This window comes from Doryrhamphus excisus, chromosome 19 (genome assembly GCF_030265055.1).
Source record: "Doryrhamphus excisus isolate RoL2022-K1 chromosome 19, RoL_Dexc_1.0, whole genome shotgun sequence".
NCBI classification, from domain to species: domain Eukaryota; kingdom Metazoa; phylum Chordata; class Actinopteri; order Syngnathiformes; family Syngnathidae; genus Doryrhamphus; species Doryrhamphus excisus.
The window spans coordinates 780,532-795,177 of record NC_080484.1 but is presented as its reverse complement, the minus strand read 5'-3'; the positions used below and the strand labels follow the sequence as shown (position 1 = coordinate 795,177).

Here is a 14,646-nt window from a genome sequence, read left to right as displayed (position 1 = left end):
AAGCACCTTCGTCTTCCCCCACTTGGCCGGCGGCGTTCCAGCTGTGACCTTATTTCCTGCGGAGCCGGCCGAGGAATGATGTCATTCTCCCAAGCTGAAGCAAAGTCAACAACTGCACCGCTGCTGGAAACCCCCCAGCCCAGACACCCTGCAAAACTCCTTCCACCTCCAACTAAAGTCCTCTGGCTGTTGTCTCTGGCAGACAGTGATTAGCGTCGTATCGCCATACTTTGTATAAGCTTCCCTTTCATCCCTTTTCCGTGTTCCCAAAAAGCGGTAGGCCTTCCTCCAAAGCTGTCAACAGTTCTCTTTCAGCGGCCGAGGGAAGAAAAAGGTCAAGAGAAACCAAACAAGCTGCTGTTACCCAGACTGCCTTAAAACAAATACACATGTACTGTACTTGGATAACAATGATGCCAATACGGGTATTTGGATCAAACCATTCCATACAGGGGTCACTGTTCAATACGCTCAAACTGACTTCCTTCGGCTATCAGGACCGGGAGAACCAAAGGTAAGGCAATAATAGTAATACTGATAATGACAATAATATAAAAACATTGTGTTTGTATTGAATAAAAATCCAGACAGAAAGATTGAATACTACTACTAAAACTATGTAGTATATACTGTATAATCTAATGTAATCATCTACTGTATAATGTAAAATCCTCAGTGCTTAAGTGAGCCATCAGACTGTCAAGTCCTCGAGTGTACATCATGTCACTATTGGCTGTGTTGAAATGTACTGACCCAATATGGCGCCAGGAATGTATGTACTGTACGTTCTCAAATATCCATCCATCCGTCCATCCGTGCATTTTCTATTCCGCTTATCCCGTTCGGGGTCACGGCAGGAGCAGTTGACCTCAGGCGACGAGGCCTGCCAGCTGCACAGAAGTCAAAGTCCTTATCTCCAAGCCGTCCTGTCACATCCCACATCGCAAATAAAAAGATGTAAGCGAGCGAGAACGTAACCCGTCCGAAATAGCAGCGAGCACGACAGCGCAGATTCATTTCGACGCCGCTTCCCTGCTGAGTTGGACCCCCGCCCGGGGTTGAAATGGCGTTGCCATGGAAATGAATGGGTGGGATCTGACAGGTGCGGCTAAGCGCGGTCAGCTGCAACATCACCCGTGAAGACACGAGGACGCCATCCGTGATGATGACATCGCCGCAAGCTTAGTCGGACTTAAGCGGTGAAAATCGGGAAAGGTGGCACGCTTGCCTATTAAGAGCGTGACGGTATTTTGTCACTTGTGTCGGAGCCTTGTTTGACGCTTGACTGACACTTTTATGTGCGACTGAGCCAGAGGAATATTAGCATCATTCCCAGAGAGTCCCGCTGATATTGGGTGACGGAGATCTATTCTGGAAGTCAGCTGTGACCTACAGTAGCGCCGGGTCACTTTCCAAACACACCCTTTGGGCTGGACATAAGATGGCATGTGAAAACATTAGGACACCCCATTAGTGGCGGCCCCCAAATGCTTTGAAAGATCCTACAGCTATGCCGCCGTGTTGGCCAACTCATGGCGCCCGTGCCTTCTCCTTGATTGTGGCCGTGTTTCTCTACCGATCTACCTTTGTGCTCAGGAGTTAAAGAGTCACTAGCACAAATACGCCAAATCTAGCGTCAGTAGATTTCCATATGTATGATAACACATACAGTACGCCCAACAAAAGGCACACACATTTGCACTGTGGCGACAGCAAGTCTGTTAGCGGGATGCCGTAGTACAGGGCGGCGGGCAGATTTAGGTCGCCCTCACACCTCGATCTGCCAGGAGGAGGGGGGCAACGATACAGTTTACACTACCGGTGCCAACAACCACTGCGCTCCCTCTCCGTGTCACCCGCCCCCCCTGCTGGGCACCGCCTCCCATTGGGTTGCCGTCCGCACGGCAACAACACTTACTCAACACCCCCGAAATAACACCGGAGCCAATCACAGGCGGGGATGCCAAGTGCTGGGTCAATGGAGACTGATGACTCCAGCGCACTATTGAGGCGTCTTATCGTGGCATGAAGACATTATTCTCAGGATTAGAGATCAAATATCTGACAAAAATGACTACAACCCTTAGAATACAGTTTTCATGAGTAGATTTCCAGCTCCGCCATTGCTGGCAGCACTCGTGCAGCCTGTGGCGGTCCAGGTTACACATGGCATAGATTGTGATGTTTTTGTGTCCCGCGCCAAATCTGGCCAAAACAATCCCAAAAAATGCACATGTCCCCACTCCAATGACAAAAACTGTATCATTAGCTGTATCATTAGCTGGAGGACTGGAAGAGAAACAAGTTTCTCCAGTGCTCTCAGAGCCTGGTTGCTCTTTTCTGGGAATCGGTAACCATGGTAACGTGAAAAATAGGCACCATTCAGAAAATTTGAACCAGTGGTTCTGAATGCCAGATAGACCATGTACCGGTGCATCGCCACCCTTAATGGCTGCTATTCATCATCGTGAACAATCACTGGCACAATTCATTATTGTGTCACATGAAAGTGAACGTTTGCAAAGTGGATCTATCCAATTTGTCCAGCTTCTGTCACCCGCATTTCCTGTCTTTACCGCCCACGTCTATAGTCCCCTTAGCTCCTAAGTACGCCCACATCTATAGTCCCCTTAGCTCCTAAGTACACAACACTTGCTCTCACTGAGCATCATCGTCATCCAACAACAGAAGTTTGTTCCAAAATCAGGATCATTTCTATCTGCAATGTCGACATGGTGTCCACTTGCAAAGATCCAACCACCCAACTGTAGACAGGAAGGTAAATAAGGGACTCACCCTGATCACCTCGGGACTCTGCTGGATGAGGAGGGTTGACCCAGTCTCTCTCAGCATTGCAAGGTCCACAGGATCTGGCTCAGCAACCCCAGGTGGGCTGGAACCAACGGGCATAGCTTCAAGCGAGGCGTCAGGTGTTGGCTCGGCAGAATGCGTGAAGGTCTGCGAGGTCGCAGGTGAGGAGATAAGTTTGGGATCCACTATGGAAGCGGCTGAGACCACATCGGCTGACTCTGGGGTCGCAGGTGCAGATGTGGAGGTGGTCTCAGATGTAGGTTTAGATGCCAGTGAAGCAGTGCAGGTTTCAGTTTTAGGTGTTGGCGTAGGCGTGCGTGCAGAGAGTTTTGGGGGTATGGCTGGAACTGATACTGGTACATGATTGTCAGTAAGAGACGTTGGGACATTGGTGGTCTCCACCGGGGTTTCGGCCCTCCCGGTGGTAGCCAACGTGTCTTGCAGGAGCCTCATCACTTCCCTTTCCTTCCCGCTGCTCCTCTCGGCGCTCCCCGTGCTCCCTGCCCCAGAGTCCACCAGCTCCTGGGCAAAACTCTCAATGCTCTCCAGGATTCTCAGTAGCAGGGCCCCATCCTCTTCCTCCTCACCTGCTGGAGCGTTATCTCCTTGGGGAGCCTTGGCACCGGTGCCATTCACAAATAGGTTGCTAGCAGGGGTTCGGACTTGGAACTGGGGCGTTTTAGTCTGAGCGGTGGTTTCTGTGGACACAACGCCTTGGCCTCGTTTTCTGGTTTTGACTGGAAGGGGGGGCTCTGTGCTTCTGGGGTTGCTCATGCTCTGGGACAGATTCTCCAGATCCATGAGGAGTTTGTCGATATCATCATTTCTATGTGCTGCAGTTCTGGAGGACGTGGGCCTTGCAGGGTTGGCTGAGTCCAGCTGCGGTTGATGCACAGGTTGACCTAAAACGGTCTGTGGAGATATTTCTTCTGACATTTTACCCATATCGGCATCTTCCTCCTCAATGTACAGCGCCTCCATAGGGGACCCCGGAGGGGTATGGCTGTATGGTGGGGTGGGGGACAGGCGTAGAGGGGACGGCGAGTGTGTTGGAGAGGGAGAGGAACTCATGACAGACGTAGGAGACAGGCTGTGGCGTGAGATGGATGGTAAAGGATGTGAATGTTGGAGTCCGTTGGAAAGGCCCAGAGATTTGGATGGGGAGCTGTGAGGACGGGATGATAATGGAACAGATGAGGGAGCAGATGTTCCAGGATGAGTAGTAGTCTTTGGGATGGGAGGCGACTGGACCACATCCTCGTAACGAGGAGGTTGCTCATTGCCAAATATGGGCGAGAAGGGCGCCTGCTGGAGGGTGTGGAGACTGTTCATCAGTTCCACCAGATCTCCGTGCCCGCTGCCATGTGGACTCTGACCAGGCTGCCCACTGCCTCCAAACCCCTCCAGTTCCAAGGGAAGTCTCTTCAAGTACGTGCTCAGTCTGGTCATCAACGCCCGGTACACGCTGTCCGGACTGGCTCCGTCATCCTGAGGCCCTCCGCCAGCTTTGCGTCGGATACACTGCTTGATGATGTCGGTGCATTTCTTCAGGTCTTCGGAGCATTTGAGCAGGATGTCAAGGCAGGCTCGGATGTCCTCCCCACCGGCACCACCGGCACCCGCCTCCCCCCAAGTCTTCTCCAGCAAGCGGGCAATCAGGTTCTCTTCTCCTAAGGTGTTGCGGTAAAGCGAGGCCACCGTGTTCACAGTCTGGTCCAGTGAGCCGCTGCTGATGCTTGTGGAGCCGTTTAGTTTGGTAATGGTGGACAGGGAGCCTTTCAACCTGGTCTCCTCGAGTCCTGCTGCCTTGCCAAGCCCAAACGGAGGCGTGTTCTCGTCATTGGGCGTTGAGGTGCTATTTGCTGTTCCATTACTGGAAATATTGGAACTGAAGTGGCCGTAGATTATCTCCAGATCGGTGGAGCGACGGCTCAAAGAGTCGGGTCGTACTTTGCGGCCTTTTCGAAATGTTACCTGGCTGGAGGAAGAGAGGCGGAGCTTGTCAAAGGAAAACTCTTTGAGCTTACCACTGGCTAGATTGATGGCCTCCTCGGTGATGTCCTTAAGGCTACCATAGCAACTCAGGTTCCCTGTAGATCCTCCACCACTCGGGGTCTTCTTCCCTCGCCACATGTTGCCGTCCTCTCCTACGGACAAATTGCTGCTGCTGCCGGCCCTCTCCAGCGCACCGCAGTTATAACCGCTCTCAATCGCGGTGCTGAGTTTGCCATGCTGGGTCGTCCGACACTGGACGGGTGAGTCAGGTGCAACCAGCAGCTCGGAGCAGGTGCCGTGGTGGGCCACGGTGCATTCCAGGCCCCGGGAGAGCGCCCCACATGGTCCTGAACAATAGTGCACGGCATGGGAGTGAGCGCGCCGGTCCACCACCACGCTGTTGTAGCAGCTCACGCTGCTCACCACCACACGGTATGCTGCTGCCATGGCAACAGAGCCGTCAAGGCATAGAAAGATCCAGACAACAACAACCACAAATGGAAGTAGCAAAAGGAGCTAAAAGTCAAATAGAATCATCTTGCAGATAAAAGTCTCCCCTCATTCCGATTTTCCAGCCTTGAAACAAAAGCAATCAACACGTGAAGAGCAACGATTTCCAAAATGAAAATGAATCAGTCCCATCGCAAAACAAAAAGATTTGTGTGAAGAAGAAAAGTCTTATGGCTTCTTAATAACAGCTGCAAGGTTCTTCCTCCTTTCTCTCCACAGGCTCCTGCTCCGCTTCCTCCCTAGCAGCAGCTCATTATCCACTAATGACGGCGACAGCGGAACATGCAGCCGGGCTAGCACCCTAGCCTCCACAGAAGCAGCCCCTGGGGTCCGATCCAAAGCCAGCCAGGCTTTAGCATTGCTCCGGACCCGGCTGGTCCCCTGGGCAATGAAAGACTGTAAGGAATCCTTTATCTCCTCCGCTGCCTTCTTCTTTAGAAAAAAAGTCCCAAGGTAGCCAAGTAGAACTTGCTGACTCCGACGCAGCTGCAGGATAGCAGGGGAGCCACCACAGATGGCTCGCTGCCCTCTCGCTCCCTCCGAGCTTATGTTGCGTCTGGATGTTCTTCTGTCACTCTGGTTCCTCAAGACGACCGTCATCCATGTGTCAGAGGGGGGGTCGTACTTTTCTGGCAGGGGGACGCCACCTGTGAGTCAGCAGAATGACAAAGGGGGGAGAAAGGAAAAACAGAAGAACATAAACCATCAGTGCATGACCGATCGTGTACTTCCATACTGTACATGTCATCACATGACTTTGTGGTTCGCCTATGAGCTAGCATACGAGGAAGACACATCCTCAAAGTTTTATCATCATTAGGAAAATGGTCAACAACTTATGGTTGCTAATACGTTTTGCTTGATGACGGCCATGTTTTCCAACCAATCTTGCTCAAATTTTATACACATGCTAGTCAGTCTCCTAAAAAGATTTGCCAAATGTTGCGGGGAATTGGCGAAACACCCCAAAGTTACAGTGGATGCTTTGTAGAACTATGTCCCGCCTGCGTTCAAAATGTTTTATTGATGGTGGCGTGACTAATTTTCCCCATTTTGTGTTGAGCAGGTCAGGAGGAGAATTGTTAGCATTGTTTTTTCCAAAACCGGATATCCGGGCCTGTGGGCCAACACCTGAGAGGTTAGACTCGCATGACGATGTCACTTTGAAACGCTTGCAGATGGCACTTCCACTTTTAGACCATCTGCTTTGCCATCATTATCCTCCATCTGTCTGAAGCCCTTTTTCACCACACACTTTTGTACGTTCAAAGGAAAGCAAGCCAGATGCAAATACCAGAACGGGGCCAGAGAGCACAGTTAAACAAACACTGGATGAATTAATAAGATTTAGCATTCACGTGAAATAAAAATATCTCTTAGTCTGACATTTTAAATGCGGCAATTTACATGCAGGAGTGCTGCAACCCTGACTCAGCTCATTGCCATATATAGCTAGATCAGGGGTGTCAAACATTTGGCCCGTGTTAAAGGTTAAATAACTCTTAATAGTTATCCTCCCTATCCGTGTGGAAGTGGTAAGTTTTTGGCTATTTAAGTTGAAAGGAAATAACTTGAAGGCTACTGTTTAGGTCGCTAGTTCCCTAGTTTGCGAGTTAGCATGTGTCTCAAGACCCTGCAGTTGCGCAATATGTTGTAAATAAAAAGAGTATAAATGTGACTATAGTCGTGTTTTGTCATGTCTACAGGGCTCTAATAATGCTTTGTTCATTTTAATCTGAAAAAAATCATTTGTCTACCCACCAACTATATGTGCTTTCTTAACTTTTTATTATTATTACGATATTTATTTATTACTGATTGATTGATTTTCTTTATTCTTGATTTGTTTATGCATTAAATGTTCTTTTTCCTGGAGGTACTATTTGTCGTACCTTGTAAGAAGGACAAGGAATATCTAAAATAAGACATAGAAGCCGTGCTAACCGCTAAGCTAGCTTGAATGTTAACTAGCGTTTATTATTATTATTATATTTATTTATTACTGATTGATTGATTTTCTTTATTCTTGATTTGTTTATTTATTTTTCATCTTATTTTGTGCATAAAAATAAAAAGTAAGATATTTGAGAACAGTGGAATGTTTTATCAGAGCTTTTCTTGTAGAAAATCGGAACCAAAGCACTGAAAAAGTTTGTATATTTTTCTGTTTTTAATAAATACGTTTTTTTTTTTGGGAAAACCTGATGCGGCCCAACCTTGCCCAGACCCTAGCTCCAGTGGCCCCCAGGTAAATTGAGTTTGAGACCTAGATGATGAGCTAGATCAGGGGTGTCAAACATACGGCCCGCGGGCCGGATCCGGCCCGTCTGGTGGTTTGGTACGGCCCGGGGAAGAAAGCTGCATTGTATAAAAAAAATATGAATTTAATTTAAAAATTGTAGTTCTTGTATTATCCGCTAGGGGGCGCATTTTCCCTGTTTAAAAGATATGTGCGCAGCAAGCGTTAATTCTGACGTGAAACGGTACAAAGAGAAGATTTCAGGGCTGTTGATGGAGTTTGAGAAAAGATTTCAGGTTTTTAGCGAACTCGAAACAGATTTTGCAGTTTTTCGCTCAACAGTGAAGGTTATTCATTTGTTCAAATTGCTTTCCAGATGTTGAAAAACAGTGTTTTTAAGTTCCACAAGGCTGGTATAAATGTTTTTGGAACATTGTTACTAATTCTGTGATCAGTTTTATGTACAACACACTTAAATATATGTTTAACTGTGTAAAAGTGTTGTTAAAATTGCACATACTTTATTTATGTTCTTATGTTATTCTCTTGTTCATAATATATTGTTCATAATGTAAAAGGACAATTCTGTTAATAAACATTTTGATAATTTACTCATTCTTTGCACAAATTATTAGTATTAGTGACTAATACAAAGGAAAAAAGTGGGCTTATTGTTAGTTCTATGTCATTTTGCAATGAGTTTACTGGTCCGGCCCGCTTGATCTCAAATTAAGCTGTATTCGGCCCGCAGACCAAAGGGAGTTTGACACCCCTGAGCTAGATGATGCAATGTCAGCAGACATTGGGTGCGAATTCTGAAAAGCTGAAGCAAAACTGAAGCACTTTGAAAAGGTACGGAAGTGAAAATGTATAAACTCAAATAAACACGGGACCCATTGGGAAGCCGAAGCTCGACTGAAATGTTGTGGAAATATGCTAAAACGAAATATATGTTAACGAAATATGCTAAAACTGAATGAAAGTAAGAGCTTAAATCAGGAATTGAACCGTTGTGGCGGGCAGATAGATCCAAATATTGATGATATCAATCCATATTGATCGATACGCGTGTAAAAAAAGGCTTCAGATGGCTTCCTGTCCGGCTGCATCGGTTTCATTCAAGATGCAACCTGGCTGTGTGTCCGTCAAAGATCCTCTATAAGACAGGAGCTGTGTGCTGTTCCATTGTGAGATACAAGATGAGGCTCTGAGGGGTTGTGAATTGCAGGCAGCCATAATTTATATTCACATAAATCTCAGCCTCTTTTTTGGCGTCTTCCTGCACACTCGCCAAATTACAAGGAGCCTTTTTATGATATTTGATATTAAATCCCACTTTCAATCATTCATAAGCAGGGTTACGTGACCCTCATTTCCCCCACTTTTCCATCCCGGTCCCGTACGAGTCCAGTATGTCTTGAAGGCCTTCTATGGGTGAGGTTAGCAGATAAAAGCAGTGACGGCCCTAAATCAGGTCACCTGTCGTTGCACATTACGTTTTTATGAGCGTGGCGCTTGGCTTCCGTGGCTGCGAGCATGGCATCGACCAACTTTAAAGCGGAGGGCGTGTCGCTTCAGGCTAAGCTTTGAGCTAGCGTTGTGTTTATGTGCTGGCAATGTGGAGGTGTCAATCTAAAATATGGAAGCCATGCTCGTGTGCTTGTTTCCAAGCCAGCCTTCATCATCTTCCCCTCATGGTCTGACGGGTTTATGATGGATTCATGTCGCCATCTTCATTCTGCAGGAAACATTAAGTTCCGAGTCACCTGGTGAGCTCAGACGCACAAAAACATCCTCTTCCCTTCCTGCCCTCAACACCTTCCCAAAGGGCGAATATCGTGTGTCCGTCCAAGCTGGAGTCCTCGGGGGTGTCGCTCATAACGAGGTGGCGAGCTATTCACACGGCCTTTCTCCACAGACGTTTGTCATATGTGTCTACTAAGGCAACAGGTGCTCCGGATTTGGACAGGGGGGCCACCGGCTCCAAGCACTGGGGACGCTAGACCTAGCATTTGTCCAGTCGGTCCAGGAAGTCATGATGTCATTCTTTCACAGAACCTTGATTAGCTGTACAGGAAATATTTGAAGTCACCATTTGAATTGTCATCTGCCATAAGAATGGAAACAGAAGTTGTTGATAGTAAAACGTAAATATAATAAAACATCTACTGAGCTTTGGTGGGTGAGGAACGTGAATGACACCTACAGTAGAAGAAGTAGGGAGGCTAGTAGTACTGCTTGAGTCTCACATTTTAACACACTTAAGTGTCATTCAAGTGTAAAAAGAAGTTCACCACTGCTAATTGTACAACATGAAAACACAAAATGTCTACCAAGCACAAGCGGAGGTAAAGAAGCACGGACTATCGCTCGGGTCTCGCTTTTTAACATTAGCCATGTTCACATGAGGAGTTTTTCTCGTTCCAAATGGAATCCTTCCAAATGACCTTTCCGAAAACAATGGTATACATGGAAAGGAATATTCCAATCTGGTGTCCACATGCGCTGCTATAATCAAACAGAATACAGTACAGTACAACGTAAACATCAACATCACTGATACCGACTACCCAGCTTTTTGTTCGTCCAGCCTTGAAATTAGTTTGGATCAAAAACAAACCAATAAAATATTCATTCAGAATGAGGTGTATCCAAAGGTTCAATTCTTTCATTTGAGCAAATAAAGCGAATGCAATTGGAATATTTGGGTCCATGTAGTATACGTGGCCTCGTGGCCTAACCCTAACCCTAACCCTAACCCTAACCCTAACCCTAACCCTAACCCTAGCGTCTGGTCCTGGTTCTGGTTCTTTCTCTTAGGCCCTAACCCTAACCCTAACCCTAACCCTGACCCTAACCCTAACCCTAACCCTAACCCTAACCCTAACCCTAACCCTAACCCTAACCCTAGCGTCTGGTCCTGGTTCTGGTTCTTTCTCTTAGGCCCTAACCCTAACCCTAACCCTAACCCTGACCCTAACCCTAACCCTAACCCTAACCCTAACCCTAACCCTAACCCTAACCCTAACCCTAACCCTAACCCTAGCGTCTGGTCCTGGTTCTGGTTCTTTCTCTTAGGCCCTAACCCTAACCCTAACCCTAACCCTAACCCTAACCCTGACCCTAACCCTAACCCTAACCCTAACCCTAACTCCTACCAACAAAAGAAAAGCTATGGTCTTTTGTCCTGGGCTAAAAGGCATCCACCCAAATAAAAAGTCCCACTGTGTCTGCCACGTGTTTACCTCCGTGTTTACTGTAAGAACGCCTTGACTCCGCCTCCAGCTGCCTTCCGTGAGGCGGCGTCCTGAAGCCGGGACGTGCTCCATCAAGCCTGTCGCCAATGGTTGGCCTTTTTTGCCAAGTACACAAAGCCCGTCTGTGTGTAAATATAGTTAAAATACCAACGGCAGGTTTCCCTCCCGGGTTATTTACGCCTTCACAAAGACCGCATTTCCGCACGGGAACCCCCTGTGGCCGTGTTGTGCCCCCCCCCCCCTGCTGTGAAGCTGCAAAACAACATGGAGTCCACAGAACTTTCTTTCTCCTACTCTACTGCATGTTCACTCATGCCGACATGCACAAACGTGCTCTTAGTGGCTGGGTCGTACCCTGGCATAGACCTGATTTAGTACTTCCTGGCCGGGGTCAAGTTCAACCTCGAAAGTTTCTTAAATTAGGCTGAACTGAAAGGGAGTTCAACAATTTGCAGCATATAACAAGTCTGGGCCGGGGGCCATATGTGGCACAATGAAAAAACACGCTGTCCAACCGACACACAGCTGCAGATATCCGCTGGAGAAGAGCGCGCCATGAAGAGTAAAATGGCGTCCCACTGCTGCAGCTCATGTTGTGTTGGAAACAGTCCCTTTTTAAATACAAGATGTTTCACAAGGGTTCCGTTCCTGTCTTTGATGGGTGACCCATCTCACGACAGTCTAAACCTAGATCACAACGGTCTAAACCCAGATCACGACAGTCTAAACCCATCTCACGACAGTCTAAACCCAGCTCACAACAGTCTAAACCCATCTCACGACGGTTTAAACCCATCCCACGACAGTCTAAACCCATCTCACGACGGTTTAAACCCATCCCACGACAGTCTAAACCCATCTCACGACGGTTTAAACCCATCCCACGACAGTCTAAACCCAGCTCACAACAGTCTAAACCCATCTCACGACAGTCTAAACCTAGATCACGACGGTTTAAACCCATCTCACGACGGTCTAAACCTAGATCACGACGGTTTAAACCCATCTCACGACGGTCTAAACCTAGATCACGACGGTTTAAACCCATCTCACGACGGTCTAAACCTAGATCACGACGGTTTAAACCCATCTCACGACGGTCTAAACCTAGATCACGACGGTTTAAACCCATCTCACGACGGTCTAAACCTAGATCACGACGGTTTAAACCCATCTCACGACGGTCTAAACCCAGATCACAACGGTCTAAACCTAGATCACAACGGTCTAAACCCAGCTCACGTTCTCTAGCAGTGGGTGAACTATCCAGGGCTAGACCTTCACAATGATAGGAAGTACAGAAGAGCGACTTTGTTCTGAACGCTTAACTACCACAAAAACACTCCACAGTCTCTGCTTTGCTGCACCGCCCTCAGTCTCCTTTTGGATAACGTGTGAACATGCGGCTACCATCCTACACGAGTGTATTTCCATGTGACTTCCTGCTCGTGAATCAGCAGCAGGAAGTGTTTGAGTCTGTTTCTCCTGCCCCCCCCCCCAGCCCCTCCATCAACCCACCCCTTCCCACTCTGCCTGTGGGCGTGCCTCACATTTTATACCCTGAATCTGGCGTGCCTTAACCTTTTTAGTTGAAGTTGTCATGCGTGTTCTTTCTTCAGGCGTGCAGGTATGAACTTGTATGACAACCAACATGTCTTCGTCCTACCAGGCCTGCGTCTGCGTGCAACACGCTTCATTCTGATGCTGATGGAGGCCAGAGCGTTTGCACCTTTGGCGTTCTTACTTTACTTTTACCAAGGCCCGATGCTTGGATTAGGTGCTAAGAACAGCACAACACTCCTGTCATATAGAGGATCTTTGACTAGTGTTTTTGTATTAGGTGCTTAAGAACAGCACAACACTCCTGTCATATAGAGGATCTTTGGCTAGTGTTTTTGTATTAGGTGCTTAAGAACAGCACAACACTCCTGTCATATAGAGGATCTTTGACTAGCGTTTCTGTGTTAGGTGCTTAAGAACAGCACAACACTCCTGTCATATAGAGGATCTTTGACTAGTGTTTTTGTATTAGGTGCTTAAGAACAGCACAACACTCCTGTCATATAGAGGATCTTTGACTAGTGTTTTTGTATTAGGTGCTTAAGAACAGCACAACACTCCTGTCATATAGAGGATCTTTGACTAGTGTTTTTGTATTAGGTGCTAAGAACAGCACAACACTCCTGTCATATAGAGGATCTTTGACTAGTGTTTTTGTATTAGGTGCTTAAGAACAGCACAACACTCCTGTCATATAGAGGATCTTTGGCTAGCGTTTCTGTATTAGGTGCTTAAGAACAGCACAACACTCCTGTCATATAGAGGATCTTTGACTAGCGTTTCTGTATTAGGTGTTTAAGAACAGCACAGCACTCCTGTCATATAGAGGATCTTTGACTAGCGTTTCTGTGTTAGGTGCTTAAGAACAGCACAACACTCCTGTCATATAGAGGATCTTTGACTAGTGTTTTTGTATTAGGTGCTTAAGAACAGCACAACACTCCTGTCATATAGAGGATCTTTGGCTAGTGTTTTTGTATTAGGTGCTTAAGAACAGCACAGCACTCCTGTCATATAGAGGATCTTTGGCTAGTGTTTTTGTATTAGGTGCTTAAGAACAGCACAGCACTCCTGTCATATAGAGGATCTTTGGCTAGTGTTTTTGTATTAGGTGCTTAAGAACAGCACTGCACTCTTGTCATATAGAGGATCTTTGACTAGCGTTTCTGTATTAGGTGCTTAAGAACAGCACTGCACTCTTGTCATATAGAGGATCTTTGGCTAGCGTTTCTGTATTAGGTGCTTAAGAACAGCACAACACTCCTGTCATATAGAGGATCTTTGACTAGTGTTTTTGTATTAGGTGCTAAGAACAGCACAGCACTCCTGTCATATAGAGGATCTTTGGCTAGTGTTTTTGTATTAGGTGCTAAGAACAGCACAACACTCCTGTCATATAGAGGATCTTTGACTAGTGTTTTTGTATTAGGTGCTTAAGAACAGCACTGCACTCTTGTCATATAGAGGATCTTTGGCTAGCGTTTCTGTATTAGGTGCTTAAGAACAGCACAACACTCCTGTCATATAGAGGATCTTTGACTAGTGTTTTTGTATTAGGTGCTTAAGAACAGCACAACACTCCTGTCATATAGAGGATCTTTGACTAGCGTTTCTGTATTAGGTGTTTAAGAACAGCACAGCACTCCTGTCATATAGAGGATCTTTGACAAATGTTTCTGCAGTAGATGCTTAAACAGCCCAGCACTCCTGTCATATAGAAGATCTATGACTAGCAAGCAGGCTGATTCTGTGGCTTTTTGTGGGGTTATTTTGCAACATGTTCCAAAAGGAAAAGGTTTCATCCAGGTAAACCAGGCTGTCTTGTTGATTTGAAGTTTTTATGGTTCATTTATTTTAAAAATTGATCCAGTTTCCATTGAATGCTTCATGTTACAATTCATAGCGTCTTTTAACGTTAAACTGGAGTTGTCTTTATTGTATCTTGGAGGGTGAATAAAGCTTCCTTGACGGACAGAAAAATGCGGCTAAGGAGGAATTTTGGAAGGTGTGGCCTGGAAAGGACGCTTATGTAACACATGCTGACATGGCTGCATCGTCGCCGTCTTTCAAGCGCGTCCATCTCTACGAGACTTTGCTCTCTTCTTGAGCCCGACCAAAGTTCTTATTTTACACTCTCCAGATGGAGACTCTCCACGTGTCTAGCGCCTGCAGAGGGACTCACTGCGGCCCCGCTGGAGACGTACTGGGGGCTGTCGGCAAAGTGACACGCAGTCTACACAACGTCTGCAAAATAGGCTACACTTGTCATTGTCA

General features: G+C 46.9%; 1 protein-coding gene across 1 annotated transcript in view; it reads right to left on the bottom strand.

The window, feature by feature from the left end:
• Positions 1-14,646, bottom strand: part of ppp2r3a (protein phosphatase 2, regulatory subunit B'', alpha) — a 63,953-nt gene that overhangs the window by 21,955 nt on the left and 27,352 nt on the right. Inside the window, exon 2 of the mRNA XM_058057890.1 lies at positions 2,797-5,963. Within this exon, the coding sequence (XP_057913873.1) occupies positions 2,797-5,253 (2,457 nt within the window). The 5' untranslated portion in view covers positions 5,254-5,963. The remainder of the gene's footprint in view (positions 1-2,796; positions 5,964-14,646) is intronic.